The sequence below is a fragment of the Danio aesculapii genome, chromosome 13 (genome assembly GCF_903798145.1).
Source record: "Danio aesculapii chromosome 13, fDanAes4.1, whole genome shotgun sequence".
NCBI lineage: Eukaryota > Metazoa > Chordata > Actinopteri > Cypriniformes > Danionidae > Danio > Danio aesculapii.
This window is the reverse complement of record NC_079447.1, coordinates 49,126,718-49,141,546: the sequence shown is the minus strand read 5'-3', so window position 1 is coordinate 49,141,546 and position 14,829 is coordinate 49,126,718. Positions and strand designations below refer to the sequence as shown.

At 37.8% G+C, this 14,829-nt stretch overlaps 1 protein-coding gene across 1 annotated transcript in view; it reads left to right on the top strand.

The window, feature by feature from the left end:
* The window catches only part of sft2d1 (SFT2 domain containing 1), a 40,198-nt gene that overhangs the window by 16,868 nt on the left and 8,501 nt on the right, over positions 1–14,829 (top strand). The window contains exon 7 of the mRNA XM_056471289.1: positions 7,943–7,972. Coding sequence (XP_056327264.1) covers positions 7,943–7,972 — 30 coding nt within the window. The remainder of the gene's footprint in view (positions 1–7,942; positions 7,973–14,829) is intronic.

Below are 14,829 nucleotides of genomic sequence, written 5' to 3'. Positions count from 1 at the left end.
GGCCATTTTTTGAATAGTTTTTATTAGATTTAGATTATAGATTTTGCAGTCATAGAAAAACAAAGAACAGACAGACAAACCCATAATAAAGCAAAACATGAAACCATGCAAAATGGTGACATACAAGACATGCATGACCTACAAAAAGACACTGCAATGGATAAAAAAAAGAAACAACAACTTACAAATCTTCAGACATTAAACAACATTATTAGTCCTTATCTTTTGTTAGACGAAAAAAAAAAAGACTAGATCCCACATTTTAATAAATTTTGCATAGTTCACCGATGTGGCATGTCTAATTCTTTCCAAATGTAAAGTGAGGGAAGTCGGAAAAGAGAGGCCTGACATTTTTCTGAAATCATGGCCATTTTTTTACTGTGTGCGTGTGCGTGCGTGTGTGTGTGTGTGTGTGTTTGTGTGTGTGTGTGTGTGTGTACGTACGTTTAAATCATAAAGCTCATCCTGGACTTCCTAACAGGTCAAACGCTGAGTTACTCTAGGAGCCAGAGGCCTGATGTGAGCACTTTTTGCTGTGCTCTGGGCATCTAAAACAAATTAGCAAGATGTTCTGCTCTTGCTCTGGAACCCCACTGTTTGGGCATCTCAACTAATGTACCTGTTAATTAAACCCTGCGTGCTGTTTGTCATCAGTGCCTGGCCGCAGGTTTAGAGGCTGGCGGTTGAGACCTTGGCAAGGTGAGAAAGTGGGCTAAATATAGACCAAGTCAGCGTGAGGGATGTGCTGAGTGATTATATACTGTAGCTAGAATATTAGGTGTAAGTGATAGAAAAATGGTGTTCTTTAATACTGATAAAAAACACTTTACTCGAAGGGGGTGTTCATATGACACATTCATAATCATGACACTGTATGACCAATGGATATGAAGGAGATTTCATGCATGTTTATGACATCTGTCGTTCAGTGTCATTCACTCAGTTGTCACTTAAATGCAAATGTAGCAGCGTTTAAGGTGTCTTTGTCATGACAGCTTAACATTACCAATAAATCTGTCATAACTCTGTCATAAACATGATTGTCATGAGGCTATTATAATTGTCACCAATTTTATAACAGCATCATTTATATATTTTTTGATCTCAACTATGGTGGTACAAAAAAAACAAGTGTCATTTAAAATGTCATTAACTGTTATTAAATATTACTGACATTGCTCTAAAATGAATTGACAGAGTTTTGACAGCGATGTATAAACAGTTCACACAAACGTTACTGAATTACCTTATTAAAGTATTTTATTATAGTAATCAATTGCGCTGTTTTAGGTTCCTATTTAGGTCAGGTTTTCTATTTGCAGCAGACAGGCATCATATCAAAGAGTTTTTTGGACTTTATGAGATACAGTGGCGCTCTCCATTAGCGATTATACAGGTGCGGATACATCTGTACCACTCGATCTGTGCTACTCTGTACTCCAGTGTTTTCATGTTGCGAAGTTAACTAGGTGTTGTTGTGCTGGATGTTGTTTTCCTGTCTGACCTCCGTAGATATGAGATATGAATCAATCGCACATCAAAAAGGGGGAGTTCTAGAACATGCTCACCGATTGCATAATCGCCATGGACTAATGGCAGCTCAAAGCGTCAAAGAGAGCCAAAACAAACTCTGCCAAAGTTTGCTTCGAGCTGTTGGGCACTGCTGAAACAAACTCATAATGAACTTTGTTTCAACCAAATTAGCTCATTTCAGTTCATTGTTCAATTTTGTTTGAAGTATACCAGGGCCTTTAGGTTTTCACCACTGAAAACTGAATATTAAGTTAACGTTGTTGTTAACAAGGGCACTTAGTTGTTTAAGGGCACTTAGTTAAGACCATCGGCTGGCATAATGCAAATGTGAGCATTGTTTTTCTGATAGTTGTTTTTATAGACTGTTAATAATATGGATGTAGTGTCTGGGATTCTCCAATTATGGAGAATTGTCAATGCTGTGTTCACACCAGACGTGGATGAAGCATCAAGCATGAGTGATTTACATGTTAAGTCAATGCAAAGATGCGAATCCTGCGGCGTCAATGAGGCGGTGCAAATATCACAATTCGCACGAATAAGGTGACGTGAGTGTATCGCTTTTGTGCGTTTGATGCACGAATCGCTCGAGCTGGAAAATCTGAAGTTCAGCGGACATTTGTGCCGCATTAACCAATCAGCAGCTTGCTTTTGTAGGGGCGTGATTATGACGTAGTACCTGTTGTTGGTGTGGCGAGGGGAAGTCCTGATGCCGACACCAAAGAACAGCTCATCAAACTGGGCTCGGCTCAGTCTGAAGCACAACTGGAAGCTTCCATCATCCTGGTATAGTTTCTGGAGGAGCTGATGAACTCACAGTGCTGGGTGCACCTCTAAAATCAGGATCTAGTGGACTCAGACATGACGCCGAACAATCTACGCTGTTTTTCAGCCTTCCTAAAGCACAGCTACTCTCTCAAAAAATCCATGTTAGCTGTTTAGCAATGAAGCTAGCGTCACCAGGCAGACAGAAGCCCAATCTATGATGTGAAATCATGACTATTGTGAAGCAAATTTAATGCGCGAATGAAGCGAGTAAACTCAAAATGTTCATGCGTATATTTACGTGTGAATAGTGCAATATATTTGCGCGTGCCGCGTCTGCTGTGAACACAGAATAAGGCTTAATATAAATGAAATGGATGAGTTATAAAAAAAATAAACGCCTCTCACAGTCGTCATGAAGGGTAAAATAAGCTATATACACCAAGTTATTTTTTGTACCAGACCTTAAACCCCTTTTTTTCCTACTGTAAAGTTGGCCATTTTAACACTGGAGTAAATAGAAATGTGCTCTGTTTTGCAGCCACCCTCATTGGCCTTTCAATGAATAGCAGTTTCAGTTATTTCAAGGGTGAAAGCAGGTTACCGGTTGTTTTAATTTGTTTTTATTCACTTTGATATTTAAAACGTTGCAGATCTTTACATTCACAAACAGCTATGTTAAATATTAAATGAAAGATAATATTCAAAGAAGAATAATGGAGCACTTCAAACTCCGGCACACATCTTGGTCTGTATTGTTCATCCAAAGAACACGAATAAAACTTTATCCTTCGGTTTGTTCACAGTTACATAACAGACCTCTGAAAGACTATTCAGTGTAGTATAGCCATGCCACTAAACTAGCTAAGCAGGGCTGAAAAAATCATCTGATCCTCTAAGTGCGCCCTCTTTGCTTGGATGCAAGAAGCACACAGGTGCAGAAACTGGTGGAGAGGGCTCACCGTTTCACTCCATCAAACAAGAGAAGAATCCTAAATGTTTGTGCACCCCTCTCACAATTGTCATGAAGGGTAATATAAGCTATGTACACCAAATAATTTTTTGTACCAGACCGAAAACACCTTTTTTTCTGCTGTAAGGTTAGCCATTTTAATATTGCAGCCAATAGAAATGTGCTCTGTTTTGGCTCACTGTTTCACTCCATCAAACAAGAGAACAATCCTAAATGTTTGTGCAGTGATTTGTATTTGCTGCTTTAAATTTAAAAGGCTTCCTATATATGCATTGCACATGCATCGTTTCACTAGAGCTAGAAAAGGAAAGCTTTTCAATGCATGTTGCTTGGTGAAGCTTTGTTTAAACATTTAAGAGTGTTTTAACAATTTCTTTGGTGTTTGGTTCAGATCAAACACATTTAATTGCTCTGTTAGTGCGGTTGATTTGATTAACTGTGAGCACCGACATCAACCTTGACAGAGACTATTGAAATGGTGGGTCTGTAGAGAAGCTCAGCTGAAATATGAATGCAACACTGGATCTAATCTAAGCAATCGAAATATGATAATTAATGTCACAGGTTGTGACCATGAAAAGGACAGAATGTTCAAGCATGCCTGGTTTTGTGTGTGTGTGTGTTTGTGTGTGTGTTTAGTTGCCCAGTGCAGTTCAACAATGGCTTTTGAAACTTGTAGTAGATCTTCATGACTTCTAAACAACACCAAAACAAAAAAATTAGTTCACATACAATGAAGACCAAAATTAAAGAACCTATAATTTCCTATATATTGAGTAACATATTGAGAATGGTATAAAACATTTTCAACCCTATAATGTAATGGTATGAACATTTCATATCACAAATAAAGTGACCAAAATGATGACTGTTACCTTATTTAATTGAATTCAGTTCAGTTCATCTTAATTTCTAAAGTGCTTTTACAAAGTGGATTGTGTCAAAGCAGCTTAACATAGAAATTGTTAAATTCGTATTGTTAAAATGAGCTGAAAATGTTCAAAAACAAATGTGAAATGAACAAAAGACAAATAAAATGTGAAGCTTTATGCAATTTTGTGACCAAAAAAATTTGGATCTTTGCATTTTTTAAAATAGTATGCATTATTACATGTGCAGTGCATCTGGAAAGTATTCATAGCGCTTTACTTTTTCAAAATTTTTTGTTTCTGCCTTATTCCAAAATAGATAAAAATGTATTTATTTCCTCAATTCTTTACACAATACATGGGGTATCACACCTTAAAGCTCTAAATTGAGCTCAGGTACATTCTGTTTCCACTGATCATACTTGAGATGTTTCAGCAGCTTAATTGGAGTTCACCTGTGGTCAGTTCAGTCGATTGGACATAATTTGAAAAGGCATACACCTGTCTATATAAGGTCTGAGGGTAAACAGTGCATGTCAAACACAAACTGTGGAAGGTTACAGAAAAATTTCTGCTGCTCTGAAAGTTCCAATGAGCACAGTGGCCTTCATTATCCATAAGTGGAAGATGTTTGGAACCACCAGGACTCTTCCTAGAGCTGGCCGGCCATCTAAGCTGAGTGATCGGGGGAGAAGGGCCATAGTCAGGGAGGTGATCAATAACCCGATGGTCACTCTATCTAAGCTCCAGCGTTCGTCTGTGGAGTGAGGAGAACCTTACAGAAGGACAACCATCTGTGCAGAAATCCACCAATCAGGCCTGTATGGTAGAGTGGCCAGACGGAAGCCACTCCCCGCCTGGAATTTGCCAAGTGTGCTTCACACACACAAGGATTTTGTTTTGGCTACAGAAGCTTCCAGTGTACATAAAGTGACAAGTGGCAACACAAAATAAATATGAAAAAAGATATCCGATAAACATTAAACAGAGATGCAGTTAGTTAAAAATCTGGATGTTGAATTGTGTGTACAGTTTGTTAAAAATATACAGGTTATACCAGGTATGGGCAAACTCGATCCTCGAGGGCCGGTGTCCCTGCAGACTTTTGCTCCAACACTAATCAAACACACCTAAACACCCTAATTAGTGTCTTCAAGATCACTAGAAAGCTACAAGCAGGTGTGTTTGATTAGGGTTTGTGCAAAACTATGCAGGGACACCGGCCCTCCAGGATCGAGTTTGCCCATCCCTGGGTTATACGGTGCAGTGTACAAGTGCGAATGGAGAAAGTATTGCACTGTAAATTGATATAAGGTGCTGTGTACAAGTGCGTATGAAAAAGTATTGCATGTTTATTGCACAGTTGGGGATTATTTAACTGTTTATGAGGTAGACAGCCTGAGGAAAGAAACTTTTCCTGTGTCTGGCTGTTTTTGTCTGTTTTTGTATCTGAAGGACTCTCAGACCATAAGAAACTAAATTCTCTGGTCTGATGAGACTAAAATTAAACTCTTTGGAGTGAGTGCCAGGCGTTACATTTGGAGACAATCAGGCACCGCTTCACAACAAATCGATGAACGTCCTTGAGTGGCCTAGCCAGAGCCCAGAACCGAATCCTATTAAACATCTCTGGAGAGATTTGAAAATGGCTGCACACCGTCGCTTCCCATCCAACCTGATAGAGCTTGAGAGGTACTGCAAAGTGGAATGGGCAAAAATTCGCAAAGACAGGTGTGCCAAGCTTGTGGCATCATACTCAAAAACACTTGAGGCTGTAATCGCTGCCAAAGGTGCATCAACAAAGTGTTGAGCAAAGACTGTGAATACTGATGTACATGTGGTTTTTCAGGTGTTTTATTTGTAATAAATATGCAACAATTTCAAAAATCTTTTTTTTCACATTGTCATTATGGGGTATTGTGTGTAGAATGTTGAGGAAATAAATTAATTTAATCCATTTTGGAATAACGCTGTAACATAAAACAATGTGGAAAAAGTCAAGCGCAATGAATACTTTCCAGATGCACTGTACATTGTTTTTTGTGTGTTTTTATAGGAAAATACCTTTTCTTACTCAAAGTATTGTTTGTCAAACCTGTACTTTACTCAGAGTAAAGCCTCATTTACCCTACAAGCAACTCGCAGCAGCAAAGCAGCAAGTGACATTCATTTTAACACTATTTACTCTGACACTATTTATCACGTGTCTCTTATCATGTCTCTAAGCCCTTCAATGTGCAGCCATACTAGAGCCCCTGAGTGATGCTGGCCAGCTTAAGACATTGTAGACATAACTGGCCCATCATCTGGCACACTTTACCAAAAATACCCTCTATTGCAGTGCCTTAGAGACTTTATATAGGGACACTTTAAAGTTTGAGCTAACTCTGTGAAGAAATATCAGCAGTTGTGCTTTGTCCTCCCTGTCATTGCTCCCCATACAGTGCTGATGCCAAACATTCATTGTCACATGCTGCTGGCCATATACATTATCCTCCATTTCTTTGATCTGTCTAGTGATTGTACTTTAGGACAGACTTTTAAGATGGATTTAAGAAGGGTCACACCTTGACAAACTCACTGAATGGCCAATCAGTGTCAACTGTAGCATCAACACTTTGATTCTGTTAGTGTGTGAGTGAGTGAACGAGTGAGCCATTGAGTGAGTGTGTAAATGAAAGTGACTGTGAGTGAACAAGTGAGTCATCGAGTGAACAAGTGAGTGTGAAAATGAGTGCCATGCGTGTGTGTGAGTGACCGACCAATTGATTAATCGAGTACCTGAGTAAAGTGATCGAGTGAATGAACAAGTGATTGTGTGAATGAGTGACATTGAGTGAACGAGTGAGTGGATGAGTGATCTAGTGAGTGTATGAGTGAACGAGTGAGTGATTGAGTGAACAAGCGGGTGATCGAGTGAGTGTGTAAACGAGTGTGAGAATGAGTATGCAAGCGAGTGTGTGTGGGTGAGTGAGCATATGAGTGACTGAATAAACGGGTGAAAGATAGATCGATGGAACGAGTGAGTGTACGAGCGAGCAAGCGAGTGAACGAAATATTGAGTGAGTGATGTATCTGACAGAATATCCAGCCTGATCTCACGAGAAAACGTAAGTATTTTACGTTTTGACAGTTTAGTGGCTAATTCGTACGAATTCGTACGAGTTCAGTTGTACGAAATTGTACGATTTTAAAAGGGAGGCGTGGCACCTAACCCCACCCCTAAACCCAACCGTCATTGGCGGATGAGCAAATCGTACTAAATTGTACGAATTAGATCGTACAAATTCGTACGAATTAGCCACTAAATCAAAAAGTTACGAATTGCCGTGAGATTGTGTTGGAATATCTGACTTTAGTATTGTTTTTCAGATAAACAAGAATGTTCACTTAGCAGGTTTCTCAAATATCTGCAAACATATAATGGTATTTTTATGCTTTAGAAGAGCCAAAATCTTACATACAGCACATTTAAGAAATTAATTTTATTCATCTAGGCCACATAAAATTACAAAATAAAACATTTATAATGGGAAAAAAAGGTTTCAGTTTTTTATTATCTTGTTTGAACGTTCAGGTTACATTTTAGCTTTGTTAAATATATTTAAAGCATACTTTTATGATAGCATGTTCATATATATAATGCTACTGCATCTACAGTATTATTACATCATTTCATTATTTTAAAAGCAAGCTGTAACTTGTCATGGATTAAGTCTTATTTCAGATTGTTTGTTTTGGAATCTAAACTAAGCTTTTAATGGGGCATTAGGTATTAACACTGCTTGTGTGTGTTTTTTAGGTACAGCATTTCCTACATTCCATTTGCACGGTAAGAAAATATCTCCTTCATTTTACATTTTTTAAAATATTTCTCTCCATACTTTCATCAAAAATCTTACACTTGAAAGTAGTAACATTTAGTTATTTCAATTTGAATCATTTAGACTGTACAACAGAGAGTTTCAGCACTGAAATCCATTTGAATGAGAATGATCAGCCCTCTTGTGAATTTATTTTTTCAAATATTTCCCAAATTATGTTTAACAGAGCAAGGATTTTTCACAGTATTCCCTCTAAATTTTTTTCCTTCTGGAGGAAGTCTTTTTTTTTCGACTAGTTTATTTAAAAAATGTTTTAAGGTCATTATTATGAGCCCCTTTAAGCACATATTTTTCTTTGATTGTCTACAAAACCGATCGTTATTATACAGTGACTTGCCTAATTACCAAAACCTGCCTAATTACCCCAATTAAGCCTTTAAATACCACTTTAATCTGAATACTACAGTAGTATCTTGAAAGATATCTAGTAAAATATTATGTACTGTCATCATGATAAAGATAAAATTAATCAGTTATTAGAAATGAGTTGTTAAAACTATTATGTTTAGAAATGTGTTGAAAAAAATCTTCTCTCCGTTAAACAGAATTTAGGGAAAAAATAAACAGGGGGCCTAATAATTCAGGAGGGCTAATAATTCAGGAGGGCTAATAATTCAGGAGGGCTAATAATTCAGGAGGGCTAATAATTCAGGAGGGCTTATCATTTGACTTCAACTGTATGTTTCAGCTGTTGTAAAATAGCGTAGTGAGAGGTTGTACAACTGAGTTCTGTGTTACTTGGCAACCACAGTTTAAAAATGGTAAAAAATGAAACATATTTATATTTATATATATATATATATAAACAGTTTGTTGCTTTAGCCCTGCAACTATCTAAACCTGATGGTATATTGTGTTTGTAGCACTGTGTAACAATAAAGTTAACTGTAAAATATGGCTGACTCCATACTATATTAAAGGGCAGCATGATACTGGAAAAATATGCAGCATTGTTAAGTATTATGATAACGATATTTCTTGTGATATAACATTTCTATAAAAAAATAACATTTTTATTACCTGTTTTGAATTATTCATTTATATAATGATATAATCTAAACAGATAAAAGATGGGTTTTGCTTATTCTCTTAATGAGTTATGGGTGTGTTTTGAGCATTAAACCAAGAGTCTCATCTCCCATTCCTTTTAAGAGTCAGTTGTGTCACGCCATAGTGCATTTGATGTTTACATGATGGATTTAGTAAATGGAAAAACTGAATGCTTCACTAGTGAGACAACAGTTAAACAGAGCATCTGCAGCGCGAGGATAAAGAACAAGCCTCCTTCATTCAGCCTCTTTACTTTCTCTTTACTTTACTCCTTTACTTTACTCCTTTACTTTGATACGCGCTCCACTGAAGACATCCATTAGCCTACATATTTAATTGAGTTTGTAAAGTGCAAAGATTTGTTTCAAAACTATTTCTAAATTCAGTTCTAATTTCCAGCAAAAGAATAAATGAACAATAATAATGAAGTTTGGTCAAAAACTGAGTTATATCTAAACACGCGTCCTGTTCTTATGCCCCATATGGTGGTGCAGACGTCTCCAAAACCCGACTGGCAGACAAATCTAAACTTGTTTTTATTAAAACAAATATAAATTTGCATATAATAAATAATACTGCTAATAATAATAACATTATACAAATCAAAATGGCATGAATAAACTGAAAAAGCCCCCAGAGATGAAGGCATGGAGGCAGTGGTTTTATATTTGTGGAAAATAATAATGTTTGTAAATTTTTTTAGCATTTGACATTCAACACCTTTAATTGTTTTCATATGTGAAGATATTTGTGTATTGCTGTTCATCCTATGTGTATTAAGCAGTGTGTAAGCATTTGGACCTGCATAGGCGCATAACGCGCTCTGCGCTGGACTTTAGAGCAGCTTTTAGTTGGTCAATGGCGCTGTCTGTTTGTTCATCAAAATAGCAACACACCAACAATGCGCCTTAACACACCTCCTTTATAGAATGGAACACCCATGAGTCCACAAAGTAGCACACATGGATTTGCTATTTGAACAATGTGACCTCACAGCAAGAAAGTCACTGGATCGAGTCCCAGCTGGGCCACTTGGCATTTCTGTGTGGAGTTTGCATGTTCTCCCTGTGTTGGCGTGGGTTTTCTCTGGGTGGTCTGGTTTCCCCCACAGTCCAAAGACATGAGCTATAGGTGAATTGAATAAACTAAATTGACCGTAGTGTATGAGTGTGTATAGCGTTTCCCAGTTCTGGATTGCGGCTGGAAGGGCATCCGCTGCATAAAACATATGCTGGTTCATTCCACTGTGTGACCTCTGAAATAGAGACTAAGCTGAAGGAAAATTAATGAATAAATGATCACACGTCTGCAATATGTATATTACATTACTATTATCGCGATAATGATACATTTGCAATATATTGTGCAGCCCTACTAGATTAGTTCAAATGCCAGGTGAAATCCTAGTTAACTTCAGTGGAAGTCATAAATTTGTGTCCAAATGGTAGCCTGTCAGACTGTGAGATCCTCTTTCAGTTCATGTTTGTTGGGTGGGATTGGGTTGTGTACACATTGAGAGCTCAATTCCCTCAATGAAAACATGTTGTTATTTACTCATGGCCTTGCGGCTGTTGGCCTTCACCATATGGCATTTAATCCCCTACCGAAGCGCGATGCTCTCCCAGTGCTGCTTGTTTCCACCTCCTCATCTAGAGGCCTGTAAAGTTCTTTGTCTAGGACCTTAACAAAAGTAATTTGATCTATTTTTAGTTTTTAATTGTTTAATAAATAATTAATCTTACTTGAGATAGAAGAATTTTTGGACTGTTAATATTGAAGGCTGTTAATATTGCAGGAAACAAAATACAGTTGAAGTCAGAATTATCAGCCCCCTCTTGTATAGTTTTCCCCCAATTTCTGTTTAAGAGAAAGAAGATTTTTTAACACATTTTTAAACATAATAGTTTTAATAACTCATTTATACATGTATTATTAGCCCCCCTGTTTATTTTTTCCCCAATTTCTGTTTAACAAAGAGATTTTTTTTCACAACACATTTCTAAACATAATAGTTTTAATAACTCATTTCTAATAGCTGATTTCTTTTATCTTTGCCATGATGACAGTAAATAATATTAGACTAGATATTTTTTAAGATACTAGTATTCAGTTTAAAGTGACATTTTAAAGGGTTAATTAGGCAAGTTAGGGTATCAATCAAGTCATTGTGTTGTAGTCAATCGAAAAATATTGCTTAAGATGGCTAATAATATTGACCTTAAAATGGTTTTAAAAATTAAAAACTGCTTTTATTCTAGCTGAAATAAAACAAATAAGACTTTCTCCAGAAAAAAAAAAATATTATAGGAAATGCTGTGAAAAAATTCTTGCTCTGTTAAACATAATTTGGGAAATATCTGAAAAAGAAAAATCACATTTTCTAATAATAATTTTGATTTCAAGTGTATGTGAATAGAAGAGTTAAAAAGATTGAAATGAGTTCAATGAAACATGGTGAAGACTCCATCTTGGTTTGGGGCTGTATTTATAGCCAGTTGTGATTATTAGCTCTTTTCACACAGTAATACCAGTAAGAATACGGAAAATTACCACAACACCTTTACTGGTAAATTCAAAACGACATAGCATAAATATTCCAGAAATGTACACATCCATGAAAAAATACAGGTAATTTCTAACATCAGTAACCAGAAATTATTTCTAAACTTCTATTAGTAATTGGTACTACAAATATAATTAGCACCTTGTTTTTAACTAAGATTTTCAACCCAGGCTCATTCTGAAAACGTACCTCCATGAACGATTCTGGAGACCGCGAAATACGTCCTGGCGGCACGTTTTTCTGCAGTTTTTGTTTTCGCGAATGCGCCAGAGATCGCCGTGTAAGCTTTTCGAGATCTCAGGTTTCCCTCGTGAGTGCCATTCGCGCCTACTGTTCTCGCGTAAACCTACCAGAGGCCACTGTCGACTCACTTTTGGACAGACTTTCTGACTGACTGAGCGAACGATCGGCTGACCCACCCTCCACCTTCCCTAAACCCAACCAGTTTTATCGATTGACCCGCTCACCCACTTCCCTGAACCCAACCAACACATTTCAAAAGCAATCCAAAAAAATACCACATCCTCACCCTGCTATTCACATGTTTGCTTTATATTTTGGATTCTGTTTTTGTCTTACCTGCTTTCTGGAACCACTCTTCACCGGACTCGAACCCCCGTCTTCGTGGTCAACTCCTCTCTGCATCTCAAATCCGCAGACAAACGTGGCGCGCTAACGAGACAAACTGGTTGCAGCCGGAATGCCGTCCATACGGAGGTAAGCGGTCAGCTGGTAAGCGCGAAAAAGAAACAGCGTCACACCGCCCCGTAGCGTTCGTTTAAAGAAATGAAATGCAGCCATACGTACCTCCGCCCACGTAATTCACTGTCTCCAGAAACGTCCGCAGGGCTACGTTTTCACAATGAGCCTGCGTTGAAATTTTATTCTTCTCTCAGATTACACCCCCTTGTCTTCAATTTTTTTGTATGCATTCAATATCGTATATCAATCCGGCAGTGAATACCGTTAATTTTTAAAGAAAACAGACTTTAAAGGGGTGGTCCACAGCGTATTTTGGATGTGCTTATAAGACGCAAAGCAATGTGTGCTCATGCTTCACTTGTGGAAAATCACGTTATGTCTTCATATATCTTAATTTGAATATATACAGCTACTCCGCTAACATGAAAGCGACTGTCATATTTCCTAGTTCCTCTGAAAGACCCGCCCTCAAGAGGCTCTGATTCGTCAGCTAACATAATGTGCTGTGATTCACGGATCAGCTCCACATCACGCCCCTACAAGCACGCACTTGCCTGAATGCGTTAGCTGCCTGAATCAGACAGAAAAATAAAGAGCACACAGCTGAACCTCACGCCTGCTCTCTAAAATAACATCTGACAAGTTTCTTTCACATATATTAGAAATAAGCATGTGTAAGTAATGTGAAACGTTGTTGTTGTTATTTGAGATGTAAAACAGAGGGAAAGCGTCCGCATAGAGAGACACTGCAGCGCTGCTGATGATTGTGGCTGTTCACAGCTGTTTGACGGATAAATATGAATTTGTGGCTAAATTGTTAGCGGTGCCAAACTGCATTTCCCGTTGTTTACATCCTTGTTTATGTCCTCGCTGCATCATGCCATTAATGCTAGAAAATGTGCAAGTAGTTGATCAGTTTTAACACATAAAACACTTACAGGTTGTGGCTCACAATCCCCAGCTTCGTCGGTTGTAGGACAAATCCAGCACTGAACTGGAGAGATTCTGGAAGTTCTCCTTTGTCAAATGCTAGCTATATGTTTTTTATAATTCTCTGGAACATAATTCAAATATTTCTCATATGGTGTCGCGTCCTTTGGAAGCCCAAATACAGAAACAGAAGAAGCTCTGTGGAAAAGCAGCGTTTGGCATTTTAGCTTTCTCTGCTATAACATTACAGCGCCTCTGGCCACGCCTCTTCGCTGCGCGGGGTGTGTGCACATGGTGAATGCAGGTAAATGGAAGCCCTTGTGATCTCACTAGCCTGGATGTATTTTTTTGTAGTCCCCAAACTTTGTTCGTTGTAGGCTTTGCTAAGCTAACCCTGTAAAAGCTAATGTCTTTGCATTGAACTTTGAGCGTCTTGCATTCAGAGATGTTGTTTATGTTTACACAGCTACATTACACATCAACTAAAGTTTAAAATATGATATCGTAGTGGACCACGCCTTTAAACGTGGCGATTTTGTAACAATATACAGTTCACTGGAAGTGCTATTAAAATTAAAAGTCCTTCTACAGATACCCTATAAACCGAAAACATCAGTGAATAACAAAACACAGAGACTGTTAATTAACAGATATTTTTTTACAGTGCACAACTACAATGTCTGTTTACCGTGAGGGATCATTCAGATGTCACGGATGGTCGACATCAAATGTTTTTCCACTTTTTCTTCCATGTTTGCTGCATCTTTATTGACGTTCAGTCTGTCATGCTACAATTGTTTATTATTATTCAATTACAAAATCGAAAATCGAAAATAAATATCAAAAACTAAATAGAAATGTGTTTACAATAAATAAATGTAATCCACTGGAATGATAAGCATCATTTCATTATCTAGTAAAGAATGGTTTTAATATTTAGCATCCCTCGCTGCGGCAGACAACCCCCTTCTTTTCCTGCCAGAGGTGCTTGTGCATGTTTCTGATGGATTCTGACAGCCAGGTCGCCCCATCCCCCAAACCTGATGCCCTCCCTGCTCGAGGAACCTCTCGAAAAGAGGAAAACAACTCCTTCTGAATGATTCCCTCTATATACCACCATAAATGGAAAGATGAGCCCCCAAACCCTTGACTCATCTCTCCATTTATCTGGAGCCGGATTATTATTGGATGACCCGCTTACTGTTGTTTCATTGTTGCTTGTTTTCCTAGAAATAGCCACACCCTTCAACAAGCTCAGAGCAATGCTGTTATTGAGTGGCTTAAAATCATCAGTTAAGGCTCTTTTCATTGTGTTTTGCCTGGATTAGCATGAGCAGGCTCCACGTCATAAGTTGTTTATCCTACTTTCTGTTTTGATCATTAGGCTGCGCACGTGTGCTTGTTTTATTTGAGCATTGTGCATATTTGCAATCTAATATTGTGCTCATTTAATGCCCGTTTAATCTGAAAATTAATCTAATAATTAGTTTCAGTTTCCTTTATTTTTGTCATTCAAAACATCACAATAAATTGTTATTCATTCATTTTCTTTTTGACTTA